This window comes from Hippopotamus amphibius, chromosome 6 (genome assembly GCF_030028045.1).
Source record: "Hippopotamus amphibius kiboko isolate mHipAmp2 chromosome 6, mHipAmp2.hap2, whole genome shotgun sequence".
Classification (NCBI taxonomy): domain Eukaryota; kingdom Metazoa; phylum Chordata; class Mammalia; order Artiodactyla; family Hippopotamidae; genus Hippopotamus; species Hippopotamus amphibius.
Genome location: NC_080191.1, coordinates 171,135,149 through 171,154,539, shown reverse-complemented (window position 1 = coordinate 171,154,539; position 19,391 = coordinate 171,135,149). Strand labels below are relative to the sequence as shown.

Here is a 19,391-nt window from a genome sequence, read left to right as displayed (position 1 = left end):
GCATTTATTTGTTTAAAGATGTGATGATCACAGTTGGTCCTCTTGACATGAACTGACTACTAAACTCTGTAATTGCAATCAGGGAATGCTACTCTTGAGAGCAAGTAACAATGCAGTTTAGAGAAGGGAGTGTGCTTGTAAGAACACTCGCAAAAATTCAAAGTCCATATTTAATACATATCTATACCTGGGGGAAAAAGGACTATAAGTGTGTGTGTATGTGGGGGGCTGTATACTTCAGAAAAAAGACTGGAAACATATATTGAAATGCTAGCTGTGGTTCTTTTGGTGGTGATATGGTAAAATCATCCATATTTCTATAAGTTTTTTAAGATGTGAATTTGCATGTTTATAATCACACTTTTAGACAGTATTTTTAAGAAGTCTTCAATTTAAACAAATAATACATACTTCACATAAAGGTATTCAAATTCGCATTCTCTATCCCCTCCTCCCAAATAAGACAAGAAAACGGGCAAACAACAACAAAAAAATTATTGACATTTGACATCTCCTATTTCATTAATGAGATTTCTTTTCTTACTTTCTTTCCTAACCTAATAACTAAAACAAAGCACTTTCGTAAACTACTAATTTAAGTATGTTTTACATATTGAGAATATGCTATAGTTTATATCCAAATAACTAACAATCACAAATGATCACTTAATTAATCAATTTCTTTGGCAAATTTCTTTGCTTACATAACTGTGGCCTCTGTGTCATTCAAGGCTTGCCCAAATGATTAATGGAATCCACAGTATTCTTTTATGTCTACATTTCTTCTTTTTTAATCTCTGAAGATGCAAAGGACATTTAATGGAGTCAGCTAAGAGAATCTAAATAGTTTTTAATATACAATTCACTGAGGTTATATAAAACTTAAAATAGTATGATGTGCCTTATTCTTCATAATATTCTAAATACACATTTTTTTCCACCCTATCAACTTGAAAATTTTTCTAAGCACTCACATTTCAGAAGGCATACCTAGTACTGAAAGCACCAGGAATGACTGTATTTGATAGCTAGAGCATATATAACTTTATAGGGAATAAGTGTATTTGTTAAACATTTAACCTTACCATCCTCTGGAATGGTTTTTGAGACAAACTAATATTTTAAATTCCTTAGGTTTTTACAATTTTTAACATAATTCAAATATATAAAAAAGTTTAAAAATCTAACAAAAATTTACGTATACTCTTTAAAAGGATTTAAGATTGCCACATTTTCTTCAGACTTCTTTTTAAGAAATAAAACACTGCAGAATAAAATATCGTTGAAGGCCCATTACCTTAACCCTTTCTCCTCCCTCTTTTTCCTGACATAACCACTACCTTAAAAGTCAATGTACACAGTAACTCTCACACATGCTTTTATATTCGATGGTGTCTGACTTTGAGATTCCCTGACTGCTAAAGTAAATCTGAATATGTTCTCATACACTGCTTGGCCAATTGGACCTTTCCTTTTGTGACCTGACTGTTCACAACCTAATTTACGTCATGTCCAGGACCTCTGCATTCACGTTCACTTACATACTGGACTTAAAACCTGCTGTTTTTTCTGGTTCTCTCAACATCAAGTATCTATAGTTTTTGGAGCTTAAAGCTTAAAATGTTACTTAGAATGATGCTTGTCTTTCATGACAATAGCAGGTTCGACTTACTTTTTTAATAAAAGGAAAACAGATGATTTATTTTACAATCTCCTTCCTTGAAGAACATGCGTGCTATCTGGATACACCAGAGTTTCACTGACTTATTCAAGGTATTTGCTGATTGAAAGACTGAGGTCATACATGATAGCTCACGAAATAAGAGTGAGAGACAGCAGCCACTGACTTTACTGTGCCTCCTACGGGGGGCCTGGTGCTGAGCCATTTACACCTTCTGTATCCTTTAACATTCAAGAAAAGAATCCACTGTGGCATGTGCCACTACCTTCATTTCATAGATGAAACAGAGGCTCACAAAGGCTAAATAGTTTGTAACAGACTGCGAAGATTTTTAGCGGTAACGCTAAGGAGATTCACACCTAGATCTGTGTGATCCATTCTTTCTCTAATTCACTGCATTTCACTCCCATCTATTTCTAAACACACGAATGACATTGGGAGGACATTTCCTAGGTCTTAGGCAACTTTGTTTAATTCCCCAGACATATGGTGAAAGTTTACTACTTTGGACCAACTGGGGAAAACCAAAGAGAAGTTCTGAATAAGTCAGCATATATAAAATTCAGAAAGCCCAAACAGACCAAGATGACTTTTAGAAATGATCTCTGCAAGAGATAAGATATGTAATTAGCATATCAGCTATCATTTTAGATGAAAGTGAATTTTTTTTAATTACTAGGTTTTTTCATTAAGAAGCTTAATCATTTTTTCAAAACTCTACTTGCCCAATGGATTTACTTGTTTAATTATTTTAGGTAGTATAACTCAACCTAGCTGCTATCCTAATCATTAAAAATGCTCTAGTGGCAGAGGCCTAATCCATAAGGTTTTATTGAACATGATCTAAGAAATCACATAATCTCAATTTTTAGCATATACATCAAAATGAGAGTATAATCAGAAAATCAAGGCATGAAGGAGAGAACAATAGTTAACAGCAAAATTTACCAGGGCATGAATAATTTCATGTTTCACTGTGGACAGCATTCCAACAAACTCCTGAGGCTGAGTAGAGATCATATTTGGACACAGGTTAGCATATCCTGCTATTGGCCTGTTAAAACAGACATTGAATTTTTCATTATATTCTAGGAAAACATGTATTATGTTTATTAACCTATATTTTTCTATCAAAAACTGATCAAGGTCAGAAAAATCTTTAAGTATCAAATGTCATTTTATAACACAACATCTAACTTTCACTATCTTTTACTTTCAAGACATACTCCTGTGTTTTCCTACGACATGGCTAATCAACACCTGTTCCCATAAAAAGACAGTCAGTTAATTACACTTCGGTGTGAATTTGTAAAGTATGTCAATACGCTCCAAAAAAGGGGATGAGCTGAAAAACTTAAATTCTAACACTATTTTACTAGCAAAAGTCTTTTCTGACTTCAGCGTTTCACTATACGCACAGGAACAGGGACAGACAAGTAGGCAGAGGGAGAAAGTAGGTATACAATAGGACAATAAGCAAACCATTAAGGTTGCTGCAAGGTGCTGAACCTTCTGATTTCGATTTCACCATTCCCTTTCCCCAGTCCCATCAATGCCTTCATTAACATAAAGATTTTTATCTTCCTATCATCTTCTTTCACACAGTATTCTATACCTTCTAGAAGCTACAGAATTCCACGTCTCTTTCTGAGCCTAGAACTTGAGAGTCCAAGAGCTGACGAGGACCCAGAGTAATTCAATCATTCTCGCTGTGCACCTGCCTGTCTTTCAAAAGCTGTGACAAACAGTAAACAAGGTCTTTTCTCCCAACACTACCTTAACATTTTACCACAGAAATACCACAAACCTCCCCAAACAGTGATGGCCCATTTACAGAGTAACAGTTGCCTTATCTAGTTAAAAAAAAAATACAGTACACTTTCTTCATACCTGAAAACAGACTTACACTTAGAAAAGAATGAGTATAATTCATTCACCAAAATATTGCCATGGTGACCTCTAAAATATAAAATAAATGTCATTGTCAGGCTTAAACCCTGTCAGGGACTTCCTAAAGCATTTAGAATAAAACAGCTCTGTCTGCTTCTCCCTCCAATGCATGTCCTGAAGTTCTCATCCTCAAACAGTTTCCATTGGAATGGCTTCTAACAGCAACAGGTAGACACAGCTTCTTCCTAACATAAGTTCCGTCTCTAGCTCTTTATTTGGCTCAAATCTATCGATTTTCAGGTTATATCTAAAGCTTCACTTTTTCAAAGAGGTTTCCTTTGCCCAATTGATCTAAATTATGTTTCCCCCTTTCGTTCTCTTCTATGTTTACATACCGTCTTTTTTTTTTTATAAAGTATTTATCATATTTGAAGTCACATGTCCATTTGTAACTGTATCTATATATGTATTTATTTATTTATTGGCTGCGTTGGGTCTTCATTACTGTGTGCAGGCTTTCTGTAGTTGCGGAGAGTGGGGGCTACTCTTCGTTGCGGTGCGAGGGCATCTCATTGCAGTGGCTTCTCTTGTTGCAAAGCATGGGCTCTAGGCGCTTGGGCTTCAGTAGTTGTGGCACATGGGCTCAACAGTTGCGGCGCACAGGCTTAGTAGCTCCGAGGCATGTGGGATCATCCCAGACCAGGGTTGGATCCCATGTCCCCTGCATTGGCAGGCAGATGCTTAACCACTGTGCCACCAGGGAAACCCTGTAACTGTATTTAACTAATATCTGGCTCCCTCTGTAATTTGTAAGTTCCATAAGACACGTACATGTGTCTATTTTGTTTATCTAGTCTGCTGACAACATATTAAGCACTCGAATATTTATGGAATGAATTAATGCAATACAGTAGTTTTGAAGGAAAGGTTCACTTCTATCAAAAAGATTCAAAAAGAACAACTTAAGATATTGCTCTTCTAACATCAACATTCTCCTCATAAGAAACCAAAATCTTCCCCAGGTATGAGAAGACACACATGAGTAGCTTCAGATTCACTGACATGAGGAACAATTATGCTTTGAGATAGTCACTCATCCCTAAAGTGAACCAAATGTTTTAAGTGTCTTAAAGAAACAACAGCAGTGCAATGAAAGTGAAATGCATCTCTGGGCTATGGGATTCTCATCTATGTGATAACTCCTATGCTGGATTCTCTCCCCAAAAGACAATTAGATACTTTTAAGTACTTCCAGTAGTGTCAGATGCTGAAAGGAGATGAACTAATCTATACCCATCACAACATGGGATTTTATATCCCTCTCCCTACTTCCCCAGAGAAGCCATTCTGTTCCTAATACATCAGGTTCACTTTAACATGTCTTTTGTTTAAAAAAGTGATAAAAGCTCATTGGAAAAAGCTATATATCCAAACCATATAGAAATGCATGAAGAAAAAAAGTAAAAATTCCCTATTTTACAACCTACCACCACTAAATTCCACTATCACAGGTAATGGCTATCAACAATAGGGGTGCTTTATTTTTTAGAGTGACCAGCCATCCTGGTTTGCCCAGGACTGACAGATTTCTCAGGATATGGGACTTTTAGGGCTAAAACAAGGGAAATCTCGAGAAAATGAGGATAGCTGGTAATCCTAATGATTTTTGACTTTTACTTTAGTACATTCACGCCCAAACACAGATTTTTAAAACAAGTATGAAATCATATTATGTACACTGTTTCGCAATGTTCTTTTGACACTCAACAGTATATTAAAAATGAGATTGTTAAAAGCTTTTGCACAGTGAAAGAAACCATAAACAAGACAAGAAGACAACCCTCAGAATGGGAGAAAATACTTGCCCATGAAGCAACAGACAAAGGATTAATCTCCAAAATATACAAGCAGCTCATACAGCTTAATACCAAAAAAGCAAATAACCCAATCCACAAATGGGTGGAAGACCTAAATAGACATTTCTCCAAAGACTTGCAGATGGCTAACAAACACATGAAAAGATGCTCAACATCACTCATCATTGGAGAAATGCAAGTCAAAGCCACAATGAGGTATCACCTCACACCAGTCAGAATGGCCATCATCACAAAATCTAGAAACAATAAATGTTGGAGAGAGTGTGGAGAAAAGGGAACCCTCCTGCACTGCTGGTGGGAATGTAAGCTGGTACAGCCACTATGGAAAACAGTTTGGAGGTTCCTTCAAAAACTAAAAATAGAACTACCATATGATCCAGTCATCCCACTACTAAGCATATACCCAGAGAAAACCATAATCCAAAAAGAAACATGTACCATAATGTTCATTGCAGCACTATTTATAATAGCCAGGACATGGAAGCAACCTAAATGCCTATCAACAGATGAATAGATAAAGAAGATGTGGCACATATATACAATGGAATATTACTCAGCCATAAAAAAGTACAAAATTGAGTTATTTGTAGTGAGATGGATGGATCTAGAGACTGTCATACAGAGCGAAGTAAGCCAGAAAGAGAAAAACAAATACCGTGTGCTAACTCATATATATGGAATCTAAAAAAATGGTACTGATGAACCCAGTGACAGGGCAAGAATAAGGATGCAAGTGCAGAGAATGGACTGGAGGACACAGGGTTGGGGGTGTGGTGGCGCGAAGGGGGAGCTGGGACGAAGTGAGAGAGTAGCACAGACATATATACACTACCAACGGTAAAACAGATAGCTACTGGGAAGTTGCTGTATAATAAAGGGAGATCAACTCGATGATGGGTGATGCCTTAGAGGACCGGGACAGGGAGGGTGGGAGGGAGTCGCGGGAGGGAGGGGATATGGGGATATATGTATAAATACAGCTGATTCACTTTGGTGTACCTCAAAAGCTGATGCAAGAGTGTAAAGCAATTATTTTCCAATAAAGAGCTTAAAAAAAAATCTATGATGCTGATTTTGACTTCCTTACCACCTTCAGTATTGACAGTATAATTCTGAAGCATATATTAGTGTTTCCTTTGTATTGGCTACCTGGTTCTACAAATAATTTCATTTTTTCCTGAAATTAATTAGATATCAATAGAAGTGAAACAGCTCTTTAAAGTCAGCTAGTATTTTGACAGGTAGATGAATGTTCAGGAACTCAGCAATGGTCCTTCACTCAGTGGACCACTGAATGTGGTCACATTAACTTTCCTAGATTTGAGAGTGTCACATACGAACTATGCTGAGGCATTATCAGTTTCTACTGCCTTTAACTGATTTGTCTGGTGTGTGACAGGCAACCTTCTGTATACATAACAACTTTATTTCAAGGCTGCTTCACTGAGAAACCTTTCTTGAAATATTTTGTAAATAAAAAAAGAGGACTCCAAATTTTTAAGAGATAATTAAGCTAAGTGAAGGACATAATGGTATAACAATTAGATGAACAGTTATGTTTAACATCTTACAGTTTAGCATAGAAGTGCTAAAATTAAAGTTCAAATTGTTTCCTTAGAGAGGTATTCGTCACTTCCAAAGAAAATTCTAATTGACAGCAGACTTTCTTTGGAATTGGAGCTTGTATTACCATATGCACAACAGTCCTATAACCTGATTCCCCCACAGCACCCCCATCCAGGCAGTATCCTGTTTCTTACTACTGGAGGTAATCTGTCAAATGCAAACTTCTTGTACTCTAAACACTTAGAATATGGTTTAAGAGTTCTTGTATTAGACCTTGGGAAGTAAGTCTCAGGGGAAGGTTTACCTGTCCATTTTCGCTTCCTGTTGGCAATAGGCTGCATACGAGATGATGTTTTCATGGCTGCACCTCTCAGTGGCCAGAGCACCAACGTAAAGAACAAAGTCTGCGTCCTGGACTCCCTCTTGGTCTGGCACACCCACTGCTCCACAGGGCCACTTACCCCCACAGCAGACTCTGCATTGCTATGCCCATGGGGGACAACGACAGAAAACCAGACCGGAGGTAAGGTTAGCTACAAGGACTTTTAATTTATAACGAATCCAGACTCTAAATATGTATGATTTAATTTTTTTATTATCCTTCAACTTTTATCAAAATCCATACCTCTCTCTAATCAGTTCCTATCTCCAATTTCAAATTCGTTTTATTAAAACTTCTATTTTATATACCATGATCATAAATGTATAATATTAATTAAAACAAACAACTGCTATTTATAAAAGGCATCCAATCAGGGTACAAAAAAGACAGAAATAGAAAAGGTTTTATTAAACCCTGAAACTAGGTGAAAATTACAAGGGACCTTCTTGTACACATTTTTTTTTTAGCAATTTCCTGTGAATCTATAGTTATTTCAAAACTAATTAAAAAAAATTTATCTAGTGGAAATATATTCCTATTATAAAGTAATTCATCTATCTTGTTAAAAATTCAGATAATACAAAAGTATATAAGGTAAAAAGTTCAAGTCATTTTGTAATATTACTCTTCTTTCTAGTTTTCTAAGCAAACTTTGCCCTTTTAACACCTGCTTTTTAGAGAACTTCTTCTATCAAAGTTCCTAAACAATCATAATCTCCAAATTATAAATACGAAAATCAGTAAATGGTGGTTTTCTTTAAAGCATAAGTGATGCTTATATAGAGAGAAAAAAACCAGAATTTCTCATTACATTGTTTACAGTTGCTTTTCTAATACATGTGTTTATAATTTTAAAATTCAATTACTTTAATCTATTAATAGTTGGTGTTAAAAAAAGTTGTGATTTAACAGCATTCTTTCCCAAGATGTCTCACTTATTAAAAAAAACAAAAAATCAGGACCCACCCCCACCCCCACCAAGAGGATAAGTAGAAAGCAGAATTTGGAAAAGCCAAAAGAATTAAAAACAAACAAAAGTACCTTAAAAAAAAGGCAAAGAAATGTGTCTTAAAATGTCTAGGAAATGTCTCTAAGTGTCTTAGGAAAAGAGATAAATATGTAATTAACAAGTTGTTTTAATTTGTAAACATATCCCTAAAACCCTTTACGCTTTCAAGAAATTTGATAAAAGAAATGGAAGCTGAGTAAGTTAGCTTTATTAGTGCCAATATACAGGGTTCTAAAAGCCCTTAGTGAGTGTCGATTATTGCATTGGCCAAAAAGTTCATTTGGGTTTTTCCAGCTTATGGAACCTGAATGAACTTTTTGGCCAACTCAATACTTTAAGAAAAAAATTACAAAGTAAACTTCAACTATACCGTTAACTTTGCTTACAAAGTCAATGTTTAATAATGTATTCGTTTTCTATAAGTAATGAGAGAACACAGTTCAATAGAGAAAAGCAGCTAAAGCAATAATCATATTTTCCAAAATATATGTTGGTTTTCTGGTCTACGCATTTAAAATTTTCATATTTTTTCTGATACAAATAATAGATGCTTACTATGAAAAATCAGAACATTACAAAAATATTTAACTTACCAAATAAAAGCAGCCCACAGTCCAACTCAATGAAAATCATTAAAGTTTCAATGTCTCCAGATTTTTTAATATATGTATACCTCCAGATTACTTCATAATTTTTATGTGTATATACTTTTTATTTTTATTTTTTATGCTTTTAGCTTTACCGAAAGCTGAATAATTGATAATTTTTGATTTTTAAATAAAATAGGCTATCTATACCAATTTACAACTTTTTTTTTGCATTTAAAAGCTTAAATCTTTCCAAATCAGTATGTAAAGATCTACTTAACTCTCTTTCTTTTTTTTTTTTTTTTTAATATTTATTTATTTATGTAGGCTGCTCAGGGTCTTAGTTGCAGCATGCGGGATCTTCGTTGTGGCGCGCGGGATCTTTCAGTTATGGTGTGCAGACTTCTTAGCTGCGGCCTGTGGGCTCATGGTTGTGGCACGTGAGCAGGATCCAGTTCCCCGACCGAGGATGGAACCCAGGCCCCCTGCATGGGGAGTGTGGGGTCTCACCCATGGGCCACCAGGGAAGCCCCCTCAACTTCATTCTCAGCAGCTGTACAGTGCTCCAGTATGCGGCTATGCCACAACGTGACAACTGTTAACACTGGCACACTCATAGAGTTCCGCAAAGTTTACATAGTTATAAATATTTTTATGGAACACATTTCCAGGTTGGGCTAAAGCGTACATATTACTTTTATTTGAAGAGATAATGTTAAATTGCCCTTTAAAAATACTGAGGTATAGGCCCTCGCGGAGAAGGTGGAGCCGAGGTGGGCGGGGAGGTCAGGTGACCCCGCCGGCGTCCCAAGCTGGCGGCAGCGGCGGCGCCCGGGAACCCGCGGCCCCGTCCCGGCTGCTGAGGCGGGCCCCGCGCGGCTGGCGACGGACGGGCCGGGCCGGCGAACAGGCGGCCGCCGCTTCCACGCGCTCGCGGCCGGGGTTAGGCCGTGCGGCGGCGGCGGCCGCTCGTGCTGGGCCGGGCCTCTCCTTCCTCAACGTAGGGCGGCGCCGGGCCCGCGCCCCTGGCTCCCAGGCCATGGCGCTGAGGGAGCTCAACGTGTGTCTGCTGGGGGATACAGGTGTAGGTAAATCAAGTGTCGTGTGGCGGTTCGTGGACGACAGTTTTGATCCGAATATCAACCCAACGATAGGGGCATCTTTTATGACCAAGACTGTCCAGTACCAAAATGAGCTACACAAATTCCTAATCTGGGATACAGCTGGACAAGAACGATCTCGTGCCTCAGCACCAATGTACTACCGAGGCTCGGCTGCAGCTATCATTGTTTACGATATCACGAAAGAAGAGACATTTTCAACATTAAAGCACTGGGTAAAAGAGCTCCGACAGCATGGCCCGCCCAATACTGTAGTTGCCATTGCAGGAAATAAGTGTGGGATCTTATTGATGTAAGAGAGGTCATGGAAAGAGACGCTAAGGACTACGCCCACTCCATCCATGCCATTTTTGTAGAGACCAGCACAAAAAATGCGATAAACATAAACTCTTCATAGAAATTAGTCGAAGAATTCCATCCACTGACGCCAACCCGCCGTCCGGTGGAAAGGGCTTCAAACTCCGAAGGCAGCCTTCGGAGCCGAAGCGGAGCTGCTGCTGACTGAGCCTCGGCCTCCCGGCTCGACGATGACGTAGGTGGTCCTGAAAGTTAGCGGGAGGGCTGGGGCCCTGTCGCCAGGGTTCGCCTCGCCAGTCCTGGATCTTCTTCGGGCCACAAGGATTCACAGGAACGGACAGGTTCTGTTTCCTCTTTGGAGACTGCAGCAATGATATTTCAGTCTGTGGACTTCTGTTCTGTAAAGAATCTCTGCTGTACAAAGGGACTGCATCCTTGGCTTTTGACCTTGCTGAGAAGGAATGTATAATTGTATGGATGGTAGGATTCAGTTGTTGAGTAGTTTTGTTATCAAGATTTTATGTAACACTTGTAAACGGAAAATTAGCACTTTCGTGGTTCTTGAGGGGAAAAAAAGACCTTGTGGAGACGATCATTTCTTTGGTTTCCCGTTACCACTGTGAGAGGGAGTTGTGTTGTTTAGAATGTGGTCGGTTATCGTGAGTGGAGGGATGGTGGTTATTATTATTCGAAGCGAACAGGTTATTTATAGGGCTGATGGAGGTGGCTGCTCCCCCGCCGTCTCCGAAGCACCTTCCATCAGGTACATCAGCCCAGGACATGCACAGTAAACTCACAGCAGCACAGTAAACTCACAGCAGCAGGTGCGTGCCCCACCCCACGTCTGCATCCTGACCCTGTCACATGCGTGTCACCAGGCATGTCATTGGCACCTTTTTAAGGAAGCTCTCACCATCAAGATGGTGGTGGTAGAGAAGATGCCTGGAATAAACTGAATTGCAGGTGTGTAAACTGACTAGCAGTGGTTACAGAGAGAAGAGGAGAGAAAGTAGAGAAGGTGGTATAAATGCTGTCAATTCTTTATTTAACTGAGGTATTTTGGTGGGGGAAACAGTTATCCATTGCTTAGCATATGTAATGTTGTAGTCTATATTTATGAGACCATTGCCTACAGATTATAAATTATGTAAATACATTAATAAATCCTATGTTTCATTCAACACTCCATTTACTCTTGCACCGGGCCTCGCGTGTGCCCACCCATTTCGTAGCCTGTGCACAGGAGGTTCCTTGAAGCACGTTTACATGGTGCGAAAGCTTAGCGCGCCTGGCTGGCAGTGGGTAAGCGTTTCTCTGCCCTCCCTTCCGCCACCGCCACCCCTCCAGTCGCATCTGGAAATCATCATGAAGACATGTGCCACTTTGACAAGCCTGACTAGCCCTTCCTAGCCTTGGGGAAAAAGATTAAGCTCCTGAGCTCACCTCATTTATCGTGGTCTTGGTAATAAGTTTCTTTTAGCTTTCTTTTTTTTTTCTTTTTTAGCTTTTACAGCAACCTCAGAGCAACTGTTTGAAGAGAGCTTTCCCTGTGAACAAGTTAGCGGATCTTTCCGTTTCCCTTCTTTTCCCCTGCCTCTGTTAGTGGTTAACACTCTTTGTCCTCAGGGAGCCTAATGAGGTTTTTAATATAATCTAAAAATAAAGCACTGGAGTGAAGTCTGAAAAAAAAAAAATACTGAGGTATATAGCTGTTAAAAGATGTTTTGGAGGGCAAAGATAAAATTATAAGTGGAAATGATTCAGCAGCTCCAGAGATAAATTGAAAAAAGAAAAAAATTAAGTTCATTTGAAAACCAATGAAAGAATAAAATCAGCACACCTAACTGTGATTACTTTTGGTAGAGAATGAAGCTTTTGAACTTTTGAAGTTCAAAATGAAACTTCTGAAGTTTCTGTAGAAACTGCTTGGTGACCATCACAGATTAAATCTGCCCTAAATTTATCCTAAAGAATACAAGCATTGCTAAGAGCAGATGCAATACCTGGAGGTGCTCCTCAGGCACTATAACGGGGCCACATTTTGTATGTTCTGCACACTCCTCAGTACAGCATCTATGGTGATCATTCTCCTTCCGCAGGTATTGGTATTGGTTTGTTGCACATTGTCTTCAGTTCATTTGTACATCAAAGTTTAATTACAAAAAAAAAAAAAAAAAAAGATGAGTTCACAGCAGTTAAAACATTGTAAAAAAAAAAAAACTAGTAGCTGCTATATTTAGTTCATCAATAACAGTTACTATTTTAGTTAGAAAAGCAGTCTAAGAAAGAATTTTGGTTCCATGGGAAATCATCCCGATCTGGGTTTTCAAACACTCAAATACTTCAAAAGCCAATACTGTACCCATGAAGGAGGAGGGAATGGAAGATGGGAAAAAGGGTACAACTATACCCAAGGAAAACATCCAGCAGGTCACCTCATAATGGAAGATCGGGGAAAGAATGATTACCCAATAGATGCCCTTTTATCCTTTTTAAATATCTTACAGTTGGGTCTCTAAGAACCAACACAATAACATATCCCAGTATAAATCTCATAATTTGCCATACTGGCAGAATGGGGAGGGCAGAGAAGTAAACAACTGAAGAAAATGACCTGTGTGTAATGTGACATACCTACTAAGTAATATAGTGCCCGCAGGTCTACGAACCTGAAAAGTCTTCTCTAAATATGAAACAGCTTGTGGGAAAAGTTTGTTCTAAATAAAAGTTGAAAAAAAAAACAACCAGTCAGAATTACAGCTAAAAGATAAACTATATTTGAAACAAGTAAGCATAGGATATTAATAACTAAGAGAAAAGAAGGAAAAAGCCTTATAATTCTGGAATATAAATACTAGCAAAGGTTGTGTGGCTAGGGGTAGGGGAAAGAGTGAATCTAGGAACAAAGGAATTTCCTCATTTTCTAGTTTAGTTTGTAGGAAAGAATATCAGAAAGTTCCTTCCCTATCCCATTTAAATAGAATATTATAAAACATAAATCTCAACTATTAATCTAACTTACTTTAAATTTGAGACTGATTTAGATGATTCCAACATTAAGGTAGTTTATGTGAAGAAAATCTTATATCTACAAGATCCACTTTAACCTCACCAATTTCTGTAGCCCATAAGGAACTGGCTTAATGTATGTGTGTGCCTCTGTAACAGTTAAAAAACTTATGAGGCTAGAACCTCTATAAACAACCTTGGCGTATCATATTAACAGGCCAATTAATCTTCAGGAGAATAAGCATTTCCACCAAGAGAATGGTGTACTTAATGTTTTTAAAAAGTTGTTTTCACCCTATCCTAAGCATTCTCTACCCCCCTAAAACTTAAGATGACAAGTGACAAATGAGAATGATTTAATATCAAATTATAAAATGAGAAGACTCAATATCAAATATAAATAGTTTTGGTGAGTACTCACAAAGACACCTTGGTGATAAAGAGAAAGACAGTCACTACCAATGCCTTTTATTCAGTCATTCACAAAATAGTCATGTATATATTTTTCATTATTGAAGTAAAATTTACGTACAATAAAATGCACCATTTTAAGTGTCCAATTCAAACCATCAGTATTTATTACATACCTTTACAAGATGTCTTTTCTCAGCGAGCAACCTGAAAATGATGACATAAAACATAAACATTGCCATGCTGAGGGCAAAGCACTGTCTCATTTGTTCAGAATACATATGGCAGGAGCCCCAAAGAATGCTTTGTGGAAGCGTGCAATACCAGTCCCTCCAAATCTCAATGAACATTTAAGAGTTGATCACATACTGTCTCATTCATTTGGGAAGTTAAAGAAAGGGAAAGACAACAACTACTCCCAATAGCTCTTCATAAACTACTACAGATTCATAATTTCTCTCTTTTCTGGACCCCCTCTTACTCTAAATTAAAAATTAGGCTATATCATCTCTCTGGTTAATAATTTTGTAAATGTTCTTATTATTGCACACATTAGTATTTTGTCTTATTTTTCCTCCAAGTACTTATTGTGGAAGTGCCTTCTAGGTCTGTTATTGACCACATCCAAGTATATGTACACTGGTTCTGTTTAAATTATTCAGGATGTATAGATTTAAATCATATCCCATGGCCATAATCTTTCTAAACTAAAAAGGATATTTAAGCTTAATTCCATTTTGTAGGTGCATTAGCATCTAGTTCCATTTATGGAACTCCAGGTAACAGATGAAAATATCTTCAACAGTTTGATGCTTAATAAAAAGAAAGATGACAAAATAATGGTGTACTTACTCTTCAATACTTTTATCATAGACAGTCTTGATTCTTAAATGTTCAGTAACATCTCTCTTTACAACATGATTTGCCTTAAGATGGACCTTATTTATGACCTGAAAAAAAGGAATAGATTTGAAAAAAAAATGTACAGATTAGCTAATTGAGGTCCCAACTTAAAATTAATAAACTACATTTCAAGTGTAATACCCAGGAAAAATAAAAGAACTAAATACATTGAGACATAGTTCATGCTGATGGATCGGAAGACTCAATATTATCAAGATGTCAGTTCTTCCCAACTTCATGTATAGATTCAATGCAATCTCAATCAAAATCCCAGCAAGTTATGTTGTGAATATCAACAAATGAATTCCAAAGTTTATATAGATGGCAAAAGACCCAGAATGGCCAACAAAATGTTGAAATAAAAAAAAAAGTTGGAGGACTGATGCTACCTGACTTCAAGATTTACTATAAAGTTACATTATCAAGACAGTGTGGTACTGGCAAAAGAAGAAACAAATAGATCAGTGGAACATAACAGAGTGCTCAGAAATAGGCCCATATAACTACATTTAACTGATCTTTGACAAAGGAAAAAAGGCAATACAATGGAACAATGATAGTCTTTTCAACAAATGGTGCTGGAATAACTGAATATTCACATGGAAAAAAAATTGAATCTAGAGACAGAGCTAACATCTTTCAGAAAAATTAACTCAAAATGGATTACAGACCTAAATGTAAAATGCAAAACTATAAAACTCTTAGAAGATACCATAGGAGAAAAACCAGATGTCCTTGGGTATAGTGATGATGTTTTACATACAACACTAAAGGCATGATCCATGAATGAAATAATTGATAATTTCAACTTTATTAAAATTTAAAACTTCTGCTCAATGAAGGTTAACATCAAGAGAATAAGAAGACAAGCCACAGACTGGGAGAAAATATTTGCAAAGGACACATCTGATAAAGGACTATTATCCAAAATATACAAAGAACTCTTAAAGCTCAACAATAAGAAAATGAGGGACTTCCTTGGCGGTCCGGTGGTTAAGACTCTGTACTTCCAATTCAGGGGGCACCAGTTTGATCCCTGGTTGAGGAACTAAGATCCCACATGCCACACCCAGCGCAGCCAAAAAAGAAAAGAGAAAAAAAAGAAAATGAACAACCCAAGTAAAACATGGACCAAAAACCTTAACAGACACTTCACCAAAGAAGGCAAATAAACATACGAAGAGATGTTTCCCACTATCTGTCATCAGGGAAATGCAAATTAAAACAACGAGATATCACTATGCACCTGTTAGAATGGCCAAAATCTGACACATACTACACCAAATGCTGCCAAGGATGTGGCGCAACAGGAACTCTCATTCATTGCTGGTGGGAAAGCAAAATGTACAGCTACTTTGGAACACAGTGTGGCAGTTTCTTACAAAACTAAACATACTCTTACCATAACCACCCAGCAATCATACTCCTTGGTATTTACACAAATGAGTTAAAAACTTATATCCACACAAAAATCTGTTCATGGATGTTTACAGCAGCTTTATTCATAATTGCTACAAACAGAAGCAGCCAAGATGTTCTTCAATAGGTGAATGGATGGATAAACAGTGGTACATCCAGACAATGGAATATTATCCAGAGCTAAAAAGATGAGCTATTAAGCCATGAAAAGACATGAAAGAACCTTACGTGCATATCAGTAAGTGAAAGAAGCCGATCTGAAAAGGCTACAGACTATATGATTCCAACTTATGATATTCTGGAAAAGGCAAAACTATGGACACAGTAAAAAGTTCAGTGTTTGCCAGGGATGGAGGGGTGGGGGATGAATAGACAGAGCAGAGGATTTTGAGGGCAGCGGGACTACCCTGTATGATACTGTAATGATGGCTGCATGTCGTTATACGTGTGTCCAAACCCACAGAATGTACAACACCAAGAGTAAATGCTAATGTAAACTCTGGACTTTGGATGATCACGATGTGTCAATGTAGTTTCATCCATTATAACAAAAGTACCACTCTGGATGGGGAGGTTGATAACAGGAAAGTCTATGCGTGTGAGGAAGAACAGAGTATTTGGGAAATCTCTGTACCTTCACTTTACAATTGTGCAGTGAATCTAAAATTGCTTTTAAAAAATAAAGTCCTTAAAAAAAATGAAGATGAGAATACAGTGGAACAAATAGTTGAATCACTAAAAGAAAGATGTTCAATACTGAAGTCTCTCTCCAATGAAAATGCCCTTCAAAAATGAGGAAATAAAGATATTTCAGATAAACAAAAATTGAGAGAATTCATCACCAGCAGACCTCCACTACAGGAAACTAAAGGAAGTTTTTCATGGTAATGGAAATGACACTAGATGGTAACTTGGATCTTGTTTAGTTCTGGCTGCTGTAACAGAATACCATAAACTGGGGGGCTTATAAACAACTGAAATTTATTTCTCACAGTTCTGGAGGCCGGCAAGTCCAAGAAGACTGGGTGTCTGGTGAAGGGCCACTTCTTGTTTCTTAAGGCCATAATCTGGTTGTATCCTCTGGCAGATGGGGCAAGGAGCTCTTTCATAAGGGTATTAATCTCATTCATAAGGGCTCTGCCTTCATGACCTAATCATCTACCAAAGACCCCATCTCCTAACCACTATATTGAGAGTCAGGATTTCAACATACGACGGGGGAACACATTCAGTCTATACAAGATCTGTAGGAAGGAATGTGGACAAGTGGAAATGATAGATAAGTAAATACAAAAGTCTTTTGTGTAGAAAAGAGTTAACATAGCAGGTCTAAGACTACTATCTTTAGAAAGGCCTGCTTGCAAGTTTGACCTTTCACTGGTCCTGGAATTTGAATGGTAAACAGTCCCTACACTGATATAAAAGCAATAAGGAAGTCTCATTGTGCCCAAATTGTAATAATACAGTTTATGCTGAACGTTTGTTTACTTCTCAGAGTCAGGAACTTTAGTGACTGAAATTGTGTCTACATGACCAATCTCCAATAAAACCCTGGACTCCTAGACTCGGGATGAGCTTCCCTGCAGACAACATTTTGTGCTTGTTGTTACAAGTTACTCCTAAAGAGATCAAGCATGTCCCATGTGACTCCACTAGGAGAGGACTCTTGGAAATATCAACAACAATTCAATTAACAATCAACTTAAGAAGAGAAAAGGGAATTTTATCCAAGCCAAACTGAGGATTATAATCTGGGAAACAGACTCTCAGAAGTTCTGAGAACTATTATGCCTGTTAGAAGTCAAAGGCACAACAGATGATTGAACTTGGTGTACCCCCCCAAAAAATAATAAATAAATAAATAAATAAAAAGAAAAGTCAAAGGCACATTCTCAAGACAAAGAATCATACATCAAAATGACATGATATTTTACATAAAGTTCACCAAAGATGTATAGTCCAGATAAACACCTACAAAGCCAAAAAGAGCAGTAAGTCACTATGGCCCCCTACAGAGGTGGGAAAGAGTGCCATTCTTTTAAGAAACTACATTGCTAGTGCCAGAAGAAAGGCAAAACCCCCTGATCTTTACGGTCCAGCAGGCACTCCCATCTTTGAGGAGATCTGGTTAACGTGTAATTCAGATGCACACAGGTAGGGAGAGAGGAGGCCCAGACACAGAGACAGAACTTTATGTTTAAATTTTCTTGTTCGGCCTTAAAATATACATTTTATTTCATGAGAAGCTGTGTCTGGTTTCCTTCAGTCTTCGCTCCAGGAGCCTTTTCTCTTTACTGACTGTGCTTGATGTGTATCCTTTCACTGTAATAAATCTTAGCTGTGAGTACAACTACCTGCTGAGTCCTGTGAGTCCTAGCAAATCACCAAACCTGGGGTGCTTTGGAGACCTGCAACACAATTATACACATATTTCTTTTCTTCTTTTTATTTCTTTAGAGACATTAATGGTTTAAAACTAAAATTATAAAGTTGCAATTGTGAGATTTATAATATATGTAGAGTTATTATATATTACGATAACAGCAAAAGGACCAGGATATAGTGAAACTATACTGTTGAAAAGTTCCCATATTTAACATGAATATTAACTTTAAGTAGATGTCATAAATTCAAGATACATATTATAATCACTAGAGCAAACATTCAAAAATATATTGCATTTTATTGTTGTTACTTACACCTCAATTTAAAAAATAAAGCCAAGAGATATAGCTAAAGTCAACAGAGGAATTAAAATAGAATACTAAAAAACAGGTCCCAAACAAAAAGTCAAGTGAAACAAAGAGAAAAAAATAGCTAAACTGCTAATCAAAACCCAACCATGTCAATAATCACATTAAATGTAAACATTAAATGTAAAAGGACTGAACGTTCTCATTAAAAAGCAGAGACTGTCAGACTACGCAGAGCAAGATACAACTACTTGCTATCTATGAGAAGCCCATTTTAACTACAAAGACATAGAGAAATCGAGAGTATAAGGATGGAAGAAGACATATCATGTAAACATTAATCAAAAGAAAGCCAGAATGGCTATATTATTATTAGACAAAGTATATTTCAAAACAAGGAGTATTAATTACCAGAAATAAAGAGAGGGGCAGTACATAATGCTAAATGGGTCAATTCACCAAAAACACAGAACAATCTAAAATGTGTAAGCGCCTAATAGCAGAGCTTCAAAATACATGAAGCAAAAACTGAAAACTGAAAGGAGA

General features: G+C 37.4%; 1 protein-coding gene and 1 pseudogene across 5 annotated transcripts in view; one reads left to right on the top strand and one right to left on the bottom strand.

Annotated features, from left to right (window-relative positions):
* LMLN (leishmanolysin like peptidase) overlaps nt 1-19,391 on the bottom strand; it is a 63,711-nt gene that overhangs the window by 36,519 nt on the left and 7,801 nt on the right. For 4 of the 5 annotated variants that reach the window (XM_057738772.1, XM_057738770.1, XM_057738769.1 and 1 more), the window contains exons 2-7: nt 14,683-14,780; nt 14,007-14,037; nt 13,045-13,127; nt 12,414-12,537; nt 7,319-7,497; nt 2,630-2,735 (exon numbers count right to left, since the gene is read on the bottom strand). In XM_057738772.1, the coding sequence (XP_057594755.1) occupies nt 2,630-2,735; nt 7,319-7,497; nt 12,414-12,537; nt 13,045-13,127; nt 14,007-14,037; nt 14,683-14,780 (621 nt within the window). The remainder of the gene's footprint in view (nt 1-2,629; nt 2,736-7,318; nt 7,498-12,413; nt 12,538-13,044; nt 13,128-14,006; nt 14,038-14,682; nt 14,781-19,391) is intronic. The other variant, XM_057738771.1, reaches the window with a different exon arrangement.
* Nucleotides 10,004-10,614, top strand: LOC130855318 (ras-related protein Rab-22A-like; annotated as a pseudogene).